Consider the following 13986-nt stretch of genomic DNA (forward strand, 5'->3'; position numbering starts at 1 on the left):
ATCATTAACAAATATATTTGATCCATGTGTTTATCATACTCCATTCCGTTTCTAGTATTATATGTTTCTTGGAAATATTGATTTTTTTCACTAGATTGTAATAAATGAACAAATGTGAGAAATGAGAATTGTGTTTTTTTTTAACTTCATCGGTGTGTTATTATTTTTTTTTTCGGCAAACGGCTATTACTTTATCGGTGTGTTATTTAGTGAGAAAACAAAGATTTTAATAGTCTTCATCATACTTTAGACTACGTGCATTAATGACAATGAGATTGTAGATTTTTAAAATCATTTTACCTACAATATGGACCAGTCATCATTTAATGTAATTTAAACATGAGTCTAATAATATAATCTTGAAAAGAGATTAGACTACCTACAAATCTACAATATGTACCAATCAACATTTAATGTAATTAAGCATGAGTCTCATATACATTTTTTTTGAATGAATGTGAAATTTATTTACAACAAAAAAATTTTCTTTACAAAAAATGCATCATTGTGTTGATGTCTATCAGCTTTTTTAAGGATTGAATATGGTAAAAAACTTAAGCTCAAAATGACATCAATATCAACAATGTCATCGTCTGTCAAACCATCTTCTCATGGCTTCTTCATACCCCTTTCTTGCTAGTTTTTGTGTAACTGTGATCATGTTCCTCACAATCCTATCGATGTAGCTCTGTAAACGGACTTCAGTCTGGTGTGGATCACCTTGCCTACGTCCACATCGTGTGGGATATAGGTCTTTGGGCAATATATATGTGTATGGACAATCCTTTTTTCTTGAGCTAGTTTTTTAGTGTAAAATTAGGTTCATCGTTAATACGGTACCAGAGTCCATGGTGAAACCCCATCATATGATTTATCACATAAACAGTTTTCTATCTGTGTAGATTGTACAAGTGATACATATTGATGTGGTATATCTGAAATGTTGGATTTAGATTATTTCCACTGAATCGTTTCTCATCCACATTTCGAGAGAAGCTATTAGTATATTCCACATATAGTGTTTGGACAATATATACGTGTATGGACAATTTTCCACTCTTGAACTGTTACGCCCATCACTAATAAGTAGAGCATGAAACTTTTTTGTCTTACTATAATAGAATATAGTGAACGTAGAACTTAATAATCTTTAGCTATCTTATAACTAACCTCTAATAAACCTTGTCAATATCATAATGAGGGGTTCATAATGAGGGGTTCCTCCCCTTCGATCTTTTGATCTCGGCCAGGATGGTTTATTTATCTCTTTTATAGCATCTTCTGATGTTTCTGTTGTTTCTGTTGGTTTTTTTTCATTTGTCACATACTCTGTTTCGTTTATTGTTCTAAGTCGCATGACTTAGACATCTCAATGAAGTACCCTCTTGACAAAAAAAAAAAAAAAAACCTTTTCAATATCACAATTTCGAGATTTTAGTTTTGTAGAAGTTGTTCCGATAAATAACGGGACCTTTTATATTCATGTAGACTTCTGAAATTGATAGAACAAAACATGTCTCAATATCAAATTGAATTGATCAGCAAAAGTCATAAATCATAATCACTGATAAATAGTTATACAGTGAAACCTCTATAAATTAATAATGTTGAGACTACATCAAAAATATAATTTTTTTTATTAATTTATAGATATATTAATTTATTGATATACTAATTGAATCAAAAACTCAATTTGAAACTATAAAATTATATTATTTTATAAAAAAATTTAGTATATATTAATTTATAGAGCATTAATTTAAAGAGGTTATATTGTAGTCCGTATCTAACGTGTTGGTTATATTACGAAACACAAAATCAACGTCATTGACTTTGTCAACAATAAAATACTCCCAGTTACTAAAACACATTTAAACGTATGGGCCTCTATTTAGTAAGCATCAAGAATCATATATATAAAAGGGAAATGAAAGATTTTCCTTTCTTCACCTCCGCATGTGTGGGTCCCACAGAAAAAAAAAATTTGCGTTTGGGTTTTCAGTGTCGAGTTTTATATATTGAGAAATGGGCTTATTGATTTACTCTGCCTTTCATTGCCCAATATGCTAAACCCCAAAGGATGTACACATCAATATTCTATTTGTTTTAACAAAAGGGCTTACAAAATGCAAATTGTTGTCAAAACCTAAATAGGTCCATATAAACACCAATTTGATGAAGTCAAAATCTCTGCAACACTCAACTGTCAATCCTTCCTTTCTTTTTCCTCCTCCAAGTCGCCTCACAAAGAAGCCCTAATAATGTGTTACAGAAGGTCAACCATCCGCCATTACGTTGACCGTTTCAGTCAGCAAAGATGATCAATCCAGATATAGAAATTTAATTCTAATTACTACAATGAAACTTACATCGGTAGCGCGCCCTCTCTAGCCGTTTCAGAAGCTTCTCAGTCTAATCCTATAAATATACGCCGCATACAACACAATCACCCCCCATCGACATAACCCTCATATTTAGATTTACCACCTTTTATTTTCTTCCATGAGATTCAAGAAACGAGAGCAATGGTTAGTCTTCACTTCAATCATTTTGGCAGCACACATCTCTCCATTGTTATATAAGCCAAAGGTTTCTTTTCGTTGTCTTGGTCCACTGGTTTTGTCTTTTTTGGCGCCTTTTGTTTATTCTTCAATAGGGATTGTTTTTTTTTCTTTTAAAAAATAATTGCATTGTCATTCCACAATATATCTTTAATTTCATTCAGCATGACCACCTTTTGTTTTAGGGGGTGTTAGTGGGACTTAGATTTCTATAGAGTTTGTTGATTTTAAAAGTTGAGAGATTTGTTAAATTTGGAAAGAGATGTAGAGAATTTTGTATATTGTGAAAATCTATGAAAATAAAGTAATGTAATGATTCTAAGAATTCAAGGTAAACATGTAGTATTCTCAAAATCTTAATTTGTGAGTTAAAATGATAAGAATTCAACTCCCAATAACACTTACTTTAATAGATTTGTAGAATCATTAAAATCTAAACTTTTTGAATAACAAATGATTTTGTATAGAGTTATAGAATCATCAAACCAATAACAATAGATTTCAATGAGAATATGAGAATCTATAAACCAATAACACTAGACTTAGAAATTCTAAGATTCATTATAAATCTCATCCCCACTAACACCCCCTTATAAGTTTTGTACCTAAGTTAACGTTAGAACTTGGTCACTGAAGCTGAGTTACGTTAGAACTTGAGTGATACCCCTTATTTTAATGAACAAAAAAAATAAAGAAAAGTCATCAACGACCTAATAGCTTTTGAATGGGCACTAGAGATCTCCACATCAGTCCATCAGTAACAAAAACAAACAACCAACACAAAGAAAAAGAAAGTCCTTAAAGATAATCATAGTAATTAGTGAGTGGGTCTTCTAACCGTTGCACATTTACGAAAGAGCCAATCATCAACCATTAATGCCTATTGTTCACCCCAAATAAAACAACTTTGACTAGCTTTAATATTGGTTTTTGAGTGACGGATTGATTCGGCCAATAATGGGCCTTCACCAGTCACAGCTTAGCTCTCCATGACAATTGCATGCCACCTAATTGAAAAGATGTTCCGATACTTTGACACACTCCAGAGCTTTAATTTCTAATGTTTATTTTCTCTAGTCTTAGTTTCATACACTTCAAGCTCCCTGTTAAAGTAGAAAGAGAAGACATTTGGCAAATTAATTTACTTAAGCTTTTATTTGATTAATAGTCATTCTTTCATATATGCTACTGAAGTACACATTACCTAGACGAGTCAAGTACTTACTTTGTTGAGATATCCATAACCATAATACACAAACCTTTCGTATATAATACATACGTGTAACATAATGCCAGTATATACTCCAGTAATCCAAATTACTCTTTATTTATATGATATGTGTTTATCAGTTGAATTGCAATATATTTAAAAAAAAACTGTATACAGTTCAGAGATTCACGATAGGCTCTAGTTTTAAGAGTTCGAATATTAAAAAAATAAAGCTCTTTCCGTTTCAGATAATATACATATTAAACTACAGTGGTCTTTTCCAACAAATTCGAGTGGCTAAATAATGGAAAAGCAGCCATTACATAATATTTTAATCACAAACCAAATCTTTTTTCCATGGCCATAGATTTACATTAATATTTTGTTGTAGTTGTTTCTGCCTCTTCTTTTGATTCTATAGAGTTTACTAAATAAACAAAACCCATTAACCTAGACGGTAGAATACATGATTAGATATGTGGACCGTGTGTGATATTAAAAAGTTGCGTACATTATTCTACAAAGAAACTTCACGCTTTCAAACACACGTATTATATGATTATATCATAAATGTAATTAAATTCAAGAAGCCAACAAAAATGGAATAGATTCAAGTCATTCAACTACTTTCGAGTTAAATGGCTTATTCCTCCGGCTACTATCATCAACTTTCTCATATTTCCAACTCATTTAGTCATTTATGTTATAGGTCGTGATTACATATAGTATGACTCCAGAATGAATGCTAAAAGTACAACAATATTTTTTTTTTGTAAAATTATTACATGTAAGATGACTTTTTAACATTCTTTGAAACTTGTCATTTTTTTCTTCTAAACTTCTCTCTGAAACTTAATTAAATAGAAACGTCTCATATTTTCCTTTTTGTCGTCGAATGTAAATATCTAATGCATGTTATACATTTTCCTTGTCAAAATAAAAACTATATACACATTTCTACAATCTTTTTAGTCACACATTTAAGCTTCAATCATAGGTTCAATATTCAAAGAAAAAGAAGAGATCAGAAGGCTACACATATGTATTGGAACTTGTATTTGATTTTTAGACTGATAAAACTAAGTCCCGTCCCTTCACAAATTATTCCATATCTCGTGTGATATTCTGATCATATGCTTCTTACCTGTGATATACTGAATTGTGATCATACAAGCTCGATGAACGAACAAAATAAAATCAAATATCATTCTCCAAATCAAAAACAACTCTACTTTCGATCCCATATTACTTTAAATATCACAAACAGAACCATTTATATACAATATTTTTAATATGCAATACACATCAATAGTCATATACAAATATATATATATCACTTCTCCTTTGAAAATCAATCGATAAATCCAAATACAGAGAAACAAATCCTCGAAAAATCAAGCGTTAGGTGGAGAGTACTCACAGACAACCTCCGTATTGACTTCCTTCCGGTGAAAATTCCGATGACAACCACAAGCGGCGCATCTCAAAGCTTCAACGGTTCCTTCATTGCCAGAGGCCATAAACTCACGGCAACCGTCGATGGCGTAGCCTCCGATGTTAGCAGCGTGATTCTTTTGACACTCCACGTAACGGATGTTACTGATCGCCGATGAAGTAGTTGTACAAGATGACGTGTTAGATTTTCTTGATTTTTGTTTAATTACCATCTGTCTCTTCATCACGATCTGTGTGAAACCCTAGTTTTTATCGATTATTATGATCCTTGAAAATGAAAATGGCTCTTTGGTCATACAAAAGACTCTTTATGAAAACGAAGTGAAGACTAGAGCCTAGAGATGTGTACTTGCCCCCTTTATAGATTAGTTAGGCTTGTTTATTACCTAACCCTAGAGGACCTACAGTGTCGACAAAGTAGCTTAAAACTTGGGCTACTGTTTTTTTCTTCCCTATACGGCTATACGTTATTTTTGTAATTAAACATTTATTTATACCCTAATAAGGTTTGATATATACGGTACTGTGTGTATATGAATATATAATTTATGTCGACCACTAGGAATTAGACTTCCAGTAACAGCATACTGAACGATGCGGGACAAGTGGATTAGATACGGTTTAACTGTGGTTTATACAAGAGAAACGTATGATAATGATGTGGAACAACTGCGCTTCGTCTAAAATAAGCGGTTCAAAGCATAATATGAATGGTGACATGTAAATGAATATTGCGGGATACATATAATATATTTATATTTTACAAACTAAAAAAATCAGTGATTTTAATATAATTTAGAAAAAAATATTTATATATCTGAAATATCAAACTGAAACTATTTTGGTGTAAATTTTAAAATTGATCAAAATAATTTTTTTTTTGTTTCCAAATGTTTATATGTTAAATATATGTAGTTCAAAATTTATAAATCACAAAATTATAAAAAATTGTGATATATGCATATGTATTGAATATAATATGAAATTTCAGTGTGCTATCAGAGAGATATAGTAAATATTTTTATATATTTGTGTAATATTAACCAAAATACCCAAGAATCCGAAAACTAACTTTTGTGGGTTTTCAATGTAAAAACAAATTTTGTTTATTTTGTATAAAATACCATATTTTAATTAATTAATAACTAAGTAAATAATATTTTCATAAAGATAAAATTCTCATACAATTTTTTTATCATTTAAAATTAATGTAAAATAATTTATGTGTTTCATAAATGTAAATAAATATAGATAATTTCAGTATTAGATGTAACCAATTAATTATTAATATCTATAAATAAAGTATTGAATAATTTTATTATACATACTAAACAACAAATAAAAATTATAAAATTTAAAATATTTTATTAATACAATATATTATATTAATTTGAAAAATAGCCATTCAAGTTCTAAAAAAGGAAAAATATTTGATGTAACAAAATTTATAAATAGTTTCAAAATTTCAAATTTTTTTAATTTTTTTAATTTATAGATATTTTATTAGTATTTAAGTATAACACTTAAAAATAAAATAATTTAAAACATGGTAATGTTTTTATTTTAAATAACAGCCATTGTATTTTGATTAATTTTGATGGTAATTTTAAAAAATATTATTTTAAGACAATGTGTTGCTTATTTTATTAAAAAAAAAACTAAGAATACAGCAAAACCAAAATCTAAAAACCAAAAACTAAAAACCAAAACCAAAAGCCGAAAACTAAAAACCAAAATCTAAAAGTTAAAAACCAAAAACCAAAATCTAAAACCAAAATCTAAAAACCAAAAATTAAAACCAAAAACTAATGGAAACAATCATCACCTTAGTTTCTTTGTGTATCACATTCAAACTTCTTTTGATACAAAATGTTACTTTCAAACTGAAGTTTTCAAAACATGATTTTGAGTATTGGAAGATATTAAAAACTGAAAACTCAGGTTTCTCGTAATAATAAAAAAAACAAATACGGGTTAAGTAACACACGGATAAACTTCAGAGACTAATAAAAAGTCTATCTTGATATCAAATTAATAACATCTGGTGTTTATTCTTACGCTCCACAGAAAAACCTTGGTGGAATATATATTTTATCTTATAAAAAACAACACTTTGGTGGAATATAAATCACAAACTTAGTAGCCAGCCTTGTTTTAAAGTAGAGATCAGTACATTACACATATAATTTAATGATTTTTTTTGACACAATTTAATGAATATATAATAGAATATAGTGATTAAATTATTTGAGTAAATAAACAAAATGCGGCTACTTTCCCAACCTATTGATAAAATGTTTTTTATAAGAATACTCATTTATCACCAAATATTCTTGTTATCGTAGTTTCTTGATAGATGGAGTATTCTTTTAGATTTTTTGATGAATAGTTGTATTTTAAAAATATAATTTATAAAATTTCTATTTTAGGAAAGTTTTCATTTTGGTGAATAATAGTGTGGATTTGGGGTTTTGATTTAGAAATTAGGATAATAAGAATTGTTTGTTGATAGATGGAGAATTCTTTTAGATTTTTTGATGAATAGTTGTATTTAAAAAAAAAATATAATTCTCAAAATTTCTATTTTAGGAAAGTTTTCATATTGGTGAATAATAGTGTGGATTTGGGGTTTTGATTTAGAAATTATGATAACAAGAATTGTTTGTTGATAGATGGAGAATTCTTTTAGATTTTTTGATGAATATTTGTATTTTTTAAATATAATTTTCAAAATTTCTATTTTAGGAAAGTTTTCATTTTGGTGAATAATAGTGGGGATTTGGGGATTTGATTTTGAATTTAGGATAACAAGAATTTTTTGTTGATAGATGGAGTATTCTTTTAGATTTTTTGATGAATAGTTGTATTTTTTACATATAATTCTTAAAAGTTCTATTTTAGGAAAGTTTTCATTTTAGTGAATAATAGTGTGGATTTGGAGTTTTGATTTAGAAATTAGGATAACAAGAATTGTTTGTTGATAGATGGAGAATTCTTTTAGATTTTTTGATGAATATTTGTATTTTTTAAATATAATTCTCAAAATTTCTATTTTAGGAAAGTTTTCATTTTGGTGAATAATAGTGTGGATTTGGGGTTTTGATTTAGAAATTAGGATAACAAAAATTTTTTGTTGATAGATGGAGAATTCTTTTAGATTTTTTGATGAATAGTTGTATTTTAAAAAATATAATTCTCAAAATTTCTATTTTAGGAAAGTTTTCATATTGGTGAATAATAGTGTGGATTTGGGGTTTTGATTTAGAAATTAGGATAACAAGAATTGTTTGTTGATAGATGGAGAATTCTTTTAGATTTTTTGATGAATATTTGTATTTTTTAAATATAATTCTCAAAATTTCTATTTTAGGAAAGTTTTCATTTTGGTGAATAATAGTGTGGATTTGGGGATTTGATTTTGAATTTAGGATAACAAGAATTTTTTGTTGATAGATGGAGTATTCTTTTAGATTTTTTGATGAATAGTTGTATTTTTTAAATATAATTCTTAAAAGTTCTATTTTAGGAAAGTTTTCATTTTAGTGAATAATAGTGTGGATTTGGAGTTTTGATTTAGAAATTAGGATAACAAGAATTGTTTGTTGATAAATGGAGAATTCTTTTAGATTGTTTGATGAATATTTGTATTTTTTAAAAATAATTCTCAAAATTTCTATTTTAGGAAAGTTTTCATTTTGGTGAATAATAGTGTGGATTTGGGGTTTTGATTTAGAAATTAGGATAACAAGAATTGTTTGTTGATAGATGGAGAATTCTTTTAGATTTTTTGATGAATAGTTGTATTTTAAAAAATATAATTCTTAAAATTTCTATATTAGGAAAGTTTTCATTTTGGTGAATAATAGTGTGGATTTGGGGTTTTGATTTAGAATTTAGGATAACAAGAATTTTTTGTTGATAGATGGAGTATTCTTTTAGATTTTTTGATGAATAGTTGTGTTTTAAAAATATAATTCATAAAATTTCTATTTTAGGAAAGTTTTCATTTTGGTTAATAATAGTGTGGATTTGGGGTTTTGATTTAGAAATTAGGATAACAAGAATTGTTTGTTGATAGATGGAGAATTCTATTAGATTTTTTGATGAATAGTTGTATTTTTAAAAATATAATTCTCAAAATTTCTATTTTAGGAAAGTTTTCATTTTGGTGAATAATAGTGTGGATTTAGGGTTTTGATTTAGGATAACAAGAATTGTTTGTTGATAGATGGAGTATTCTTTTAGATTTTTTGATGAATATTTGTATTTTTTAAATATAATTCTCAAAATTTCTATTTTAGGAAAGTTTTCATTTTGGTGAATAATAGTGTGGATTTGGGGATTTGATTTAGAATTTAGGATAACAAGAATTTTTTGTTGATAGATGGAGTATTCTATTAGATTTTTTGATGAATAGTTGTATTTTTAAAAATATAATTCTCAAAATTTCTATTTTAGGAAAGTTTTCATTTTGGTAAATAATAGTGTGGATTTGGGGTTTTGATTTAGAAATTAGGATAACAAGAATTGTTTGTTGATAGATGGAGTATTCTTTTAGATTTTTTGATGAATATTTGTATTTTTTAAATATAATTCTCAAAACTTATATTTTAGGAAAGTTTTCATTTTGGTGAATAATAGTGTGGATTTGGGGTTTTGATTTAGAAATTAGGATAACAAGAATTGTTTGTTGATAGATGGAGTATTCTTTTAGATTTTTTGATGAATATTTGTATTTTTTAAATATAATTCTCAAAATTTCTATTTTAGGAAAGTTTTCATTTTGGTGAATAATAGTGTGGATTTGGGGATTTGATTTAGAGTTTAGGATAACAAGAATTTTTTGTTGATAGATGGAGTATTCTATTAGATTTTTTGATGAAAAGTTGTTTTTTTGAAATATAATTCTTAAAAGTTCTATTTTAGGAAAATATTCATTTTAGTGAATAATAGTGTGGATTTGGGGTTTTGATTTAGAAATTAGGATAACAAGAATTGTTTGTTGATAGATGGAGAATTCTTTTAGATTTTTTGATGAATATTTGTATTTTTTAAATATAATTCTCAAAATTTCTATTTTAGGAGAGTTTTCATTTTGGTGAATAATAGTGTGGATTAGGGGTTTTGATTTAGAAATTAGGATAACAAGAATTGTTTGTTGATAGTTGGAGAATTCTTTTGGATTTTTTGATGAATAGTTGTATTTTAAAAAATATAATTCTCAAAATTTCTATTTTAGGAATGTTTTCATTTTGGTGAATAATAGTGTGGATTTGGGGTTTTGATTTAGAATTTAGGATAACAAGAATTTTTTGTTGATAGATGGAGTATTATTTTAGATTTTTTGATGCATAGTTGTATTTAAAAAATATAATTCTTAAAATTTCTATTTTAGGAAAGTTTTCATTTTGGTGAATAATAGTGTGGATTTGGGGTTTTGATTTAGAATTTAGGATAACAAGAATTTTTTTGTTGATAGATGGAGTATTCTTTTAGATTTTTTGATGCATAGTTGTATTTAAAAAATATAATTCTTAAAATTTCTATTTTAGGAAAGTTTTCATTTTGGTGAATAATAGTGTGGATTTGGGGTTTTGATTTAGAAATTAGGATAACAAGAATTGTTTGTTGATAGATGGAGTGTTCTTTTAGTTTTTGTGATGAATATTTGTATTTTTTAAATATAATTCTCAAAATTTCCATTTTAGGAAAGTTTTCATTTTGGTGAATAATAATGTGGATTTGGGGTATTGATTTAGAAATTAGGATAACAAGAATTATTTGTTGATAGATGGAGTATTCTTTTAGATTTTTTGATGAATATTTTTATTTTTTAAATATAATTCTCAAAATTTCTATTTTAGGAAAGTTTTCATATTGGTGAATAATAGTGTGGATTTGGGGTTTTGATTTAGAAATTAGGATATCAAGAATTGTTTGTTGATAGATGGGGAATTCTTTTAGATTTTTTGATGAATAGTTGTATTTTAAAAAAAAATATAATTCTCAAAATTTATATTTTAGGAAAGTTTTCATTTTGGTGAATAATAGTGTGGATTTGGTGTTTTGATTTAGAAATTAGGATAACAAGAATTGTTTGTTGATAGATGGAGTATTCTTTTAGATTTTTTGATGAATATTTGTATTTTTTAAATATAATTCTCAAAATTTCTATTTTAGGAAAGTTTTCATTTTGGTGAATAATAGTGTGGATTTGGGGTTTTGATTTAGAAATTAGGATAACAAGAATTGTTTGTTGATAGATGGAGTATTCTTTTGAATTTTTTGATGAATAGTTGTATTTTTAAAAATATAATTCTCAAATTTTCTATTTTAGGAAAGTTTTCATTTTGGTGAATAATAGTGTGGATTTGGGGTTTTGATTTAGAAATTAGGATAACAAGAATTGTTTGTTGATAGATGGAGAATTCTTTTAGATTTTTTGATGAATAGTTGTATTTTTTAAATATAATTCTCAAAATTTCTATTTTAGGAAAGTTTTCATTTTGGTGAATAATAGTGTGGATTTGGGGTTTTGATTTAGAAATTAGGATAACAAGAATTGTTTGTTGATAGATGGAGTATTCTTTTAGATTTTTTGATGAATAGTTGTATTTTTTAAATATAATTCTTAAAATTTCTATTTTAGGAAAGTTTTCATTTTGGTGAATAATAGTGTGGATTTGGGGTTTTGATTTAGAAATTAGGATAACAAGAATTGTTTGTTGATATATGGAGAATTCTTTTAGATTTTTTGATGAGATTTGTATTTTTTAAATACAATTCTCAAAATTTCTATTTTCGGAAAGTTTTCATTTTGGTGAATAATAGTGTGGATTTGGGGTTTTGATTTAGAAATTAGGATAACAAGAATTGTTTGTTGATAGATGGAGAATTTTTTTAGATTTTTTGATGAATAGTTGTATTTTAAAAAATATAATTCTCAAAATTTCTATTTTAGGAAAGTTTTCATTTTGGTGAATAATAGTGTGGATTTGGGGTTTTGATTTAGAAATTAGGATAACAAGAATTGTTTGTTGATAGATGGAGAATTCTTTTAGATTTTTTGATGAATAGTTGTATTTTTTAAATATAATTCTCAAAATTTCTATTTTAGGAAAGTTTTCATTTTGGTGAATAATAGTGTGGATTTGGGGTTTTGATTTAGAAATTAGGATAACAAGAATTGTTTGTTGATAGATGGAGAATTCTTTTAGATTTTTTGATGAATAGTTGTATTTTAAAAAAATATAATTCTCAAAATTTCTATTTTAGGAAAGTTTTCATTTTGGTGAATAATAGTGTGGATTTGGGGTTTTGATTTAGAAATTAGGATAACAAGAATTTTTTGTTGATAGATGGAGTATTCTTTTAGATTTTTTGATGAATAGTTGTATTTTTAAAATATAATTTCTCAAATTTCTATTTTAGGAAAGTTTTCATTTTGGTGAATAATAGTGTGGATTTGGGGTTTTGATTTAGAAATTAGGATAACAAGAATGTGTGTGTTGATAGATGGAGAATTCTTTAGATTTTTTGATGAATAGTTGTATTTTGTAAATATAATTCTCAAAATTTCTATTTTAGGAAAGTTTTCATTTTGGTGAATAATAGTGTGGATTTGGGGTTTTGATTTAGAAATTAGGATAACAAGATTGTTTGTTGATAGATGGAGAATTCTTTTAGATTTTTTGATGAAATAGTTGTATTTTTAAAAATATAATTCTCAAAATTTCTATTTTAGGAAAGTTTTCATTTTGGTGAATAATATGTGGATTTGGGGTTTTGATTTAGAAATTAGGATAACAAGAATTGTTTGTTGATAGATGGAGAATTCTTTTAGTTTTTTGTGATGAATAGTTGTATTTTTTTAATATAATTCTCAAAATTTCTATTTAGGAAAGTTTTCATTTTGGTGAATAATAGTGTGGATTTGGGGTTTTGATTTAGAATTAGGATAACAAGAATTGTTTGTTGATAGATGGAGTATTCTTTTAGTTTTTTGATGAATAGTTGTATTTTTTAAATATAATTCTCAAAATTTCTATTTTAGGAAAGTTTCATTTTGGTGAATAATAGTGTGGATTTGGGGTTTTGATTTAGAAATTAGGATAACAAGAATTTTTTTGTTGATGATGGAGTATTCTTTAGATTTTTTGATGAATAGTTGTATTTTTTAAATATAATTCTCAAAATTTCTATTTTAGGAAAGTTTTCATTTTGGTGAATAATAGTGTGGATTTGGGGTTTTGATTTAGAAATTAGGATAACAAAAATTGTTTGTTGATAGATGGAGAATTCTTTTAGATTTTTTGATGAATAGTTGTATTTTTAAAAATATAATTCTCAAAATTTCTATTTTAGGAAAGTTTTCATTTTGGTGAATAATAGTGTGGATTTGGGGTTTTGATTTAGAAATTAGGATAACAAGAATTGTTTGTTGATAGATGGAGTATTCTTTTAGATTTTTTGATGAATAGTTGTATTTTAAAAAATATAATTCTCAAAATTTCTATTTTAGGAAAGTTTTCATTTTGGTGAATAATAGTGTGGATTTGGGGTTTTGATTTAGAAATTAGGATAACAAGAATTGTTTGTTGATAGATGGAGTATTCTTTTGATTTTTTGATGAATAGTTGTATTTTAAAAAATATAATTCTTCATTTCTATTTTAGGAAAGTTTTCATTTTGGTGAATAATAGTGTGGATTTGGGGTTTGATTTAGAAATTAGGATAACAAGAATTGTTTGTTGATAGATG

At 26.5% G+C, this 13986-nt stretch overlaps 1 protein-coding gene across 1 annotated transcript; it reads right to left on the minus strand.

Moving 5' to 3' along the window:
* Nucleotides 1-163: 163 nt before the first annotated feature.
* LOC103831933 (mini zinc finger protein 1) lies at nt 164-6720 on the minus strand. Its single transcript, XM_033274761.1, has one exon. The coding sequence runs from the start codon at nt 5448-5450 to the stop codon at nt 5166-5168; it is 285 nt and encodes a 94-aa protein (XP_033130652.1). The 5' UTR covers nt 5451-6720; the 3' UTR covers nt 164-5165.
* Between the last annotated feature and the right edge of the window lie 7266 nt (nt 6721-13986).

The sequence above is a fragment of the Brassica rapa genome, chromosome A07 (assembly GCF_000309985.2).
Source record: "Brassica rapa cultivar Chiifu-401-42 chromosome A07, CAAS_Brap_v3.01, whole genome shotgun sequence".
In the NCBI taxonomy this organism is placed as follows: domain Eukaryota; kingdom Viridiplantae; phylum Streptophyta; class Magnoliopsida; order Brassicales; family Brassicaceae; genus Brassica; species Brassica rapa.

Coding starts and splice junctions, on each gene's coding strand:
- LOC103831933 (XM_033274761.1), bottom strand. CDS start 5,450: ATGAAGAGACAGATGGTAATTAAACAAAAATCAAGAAAATCTAACACG.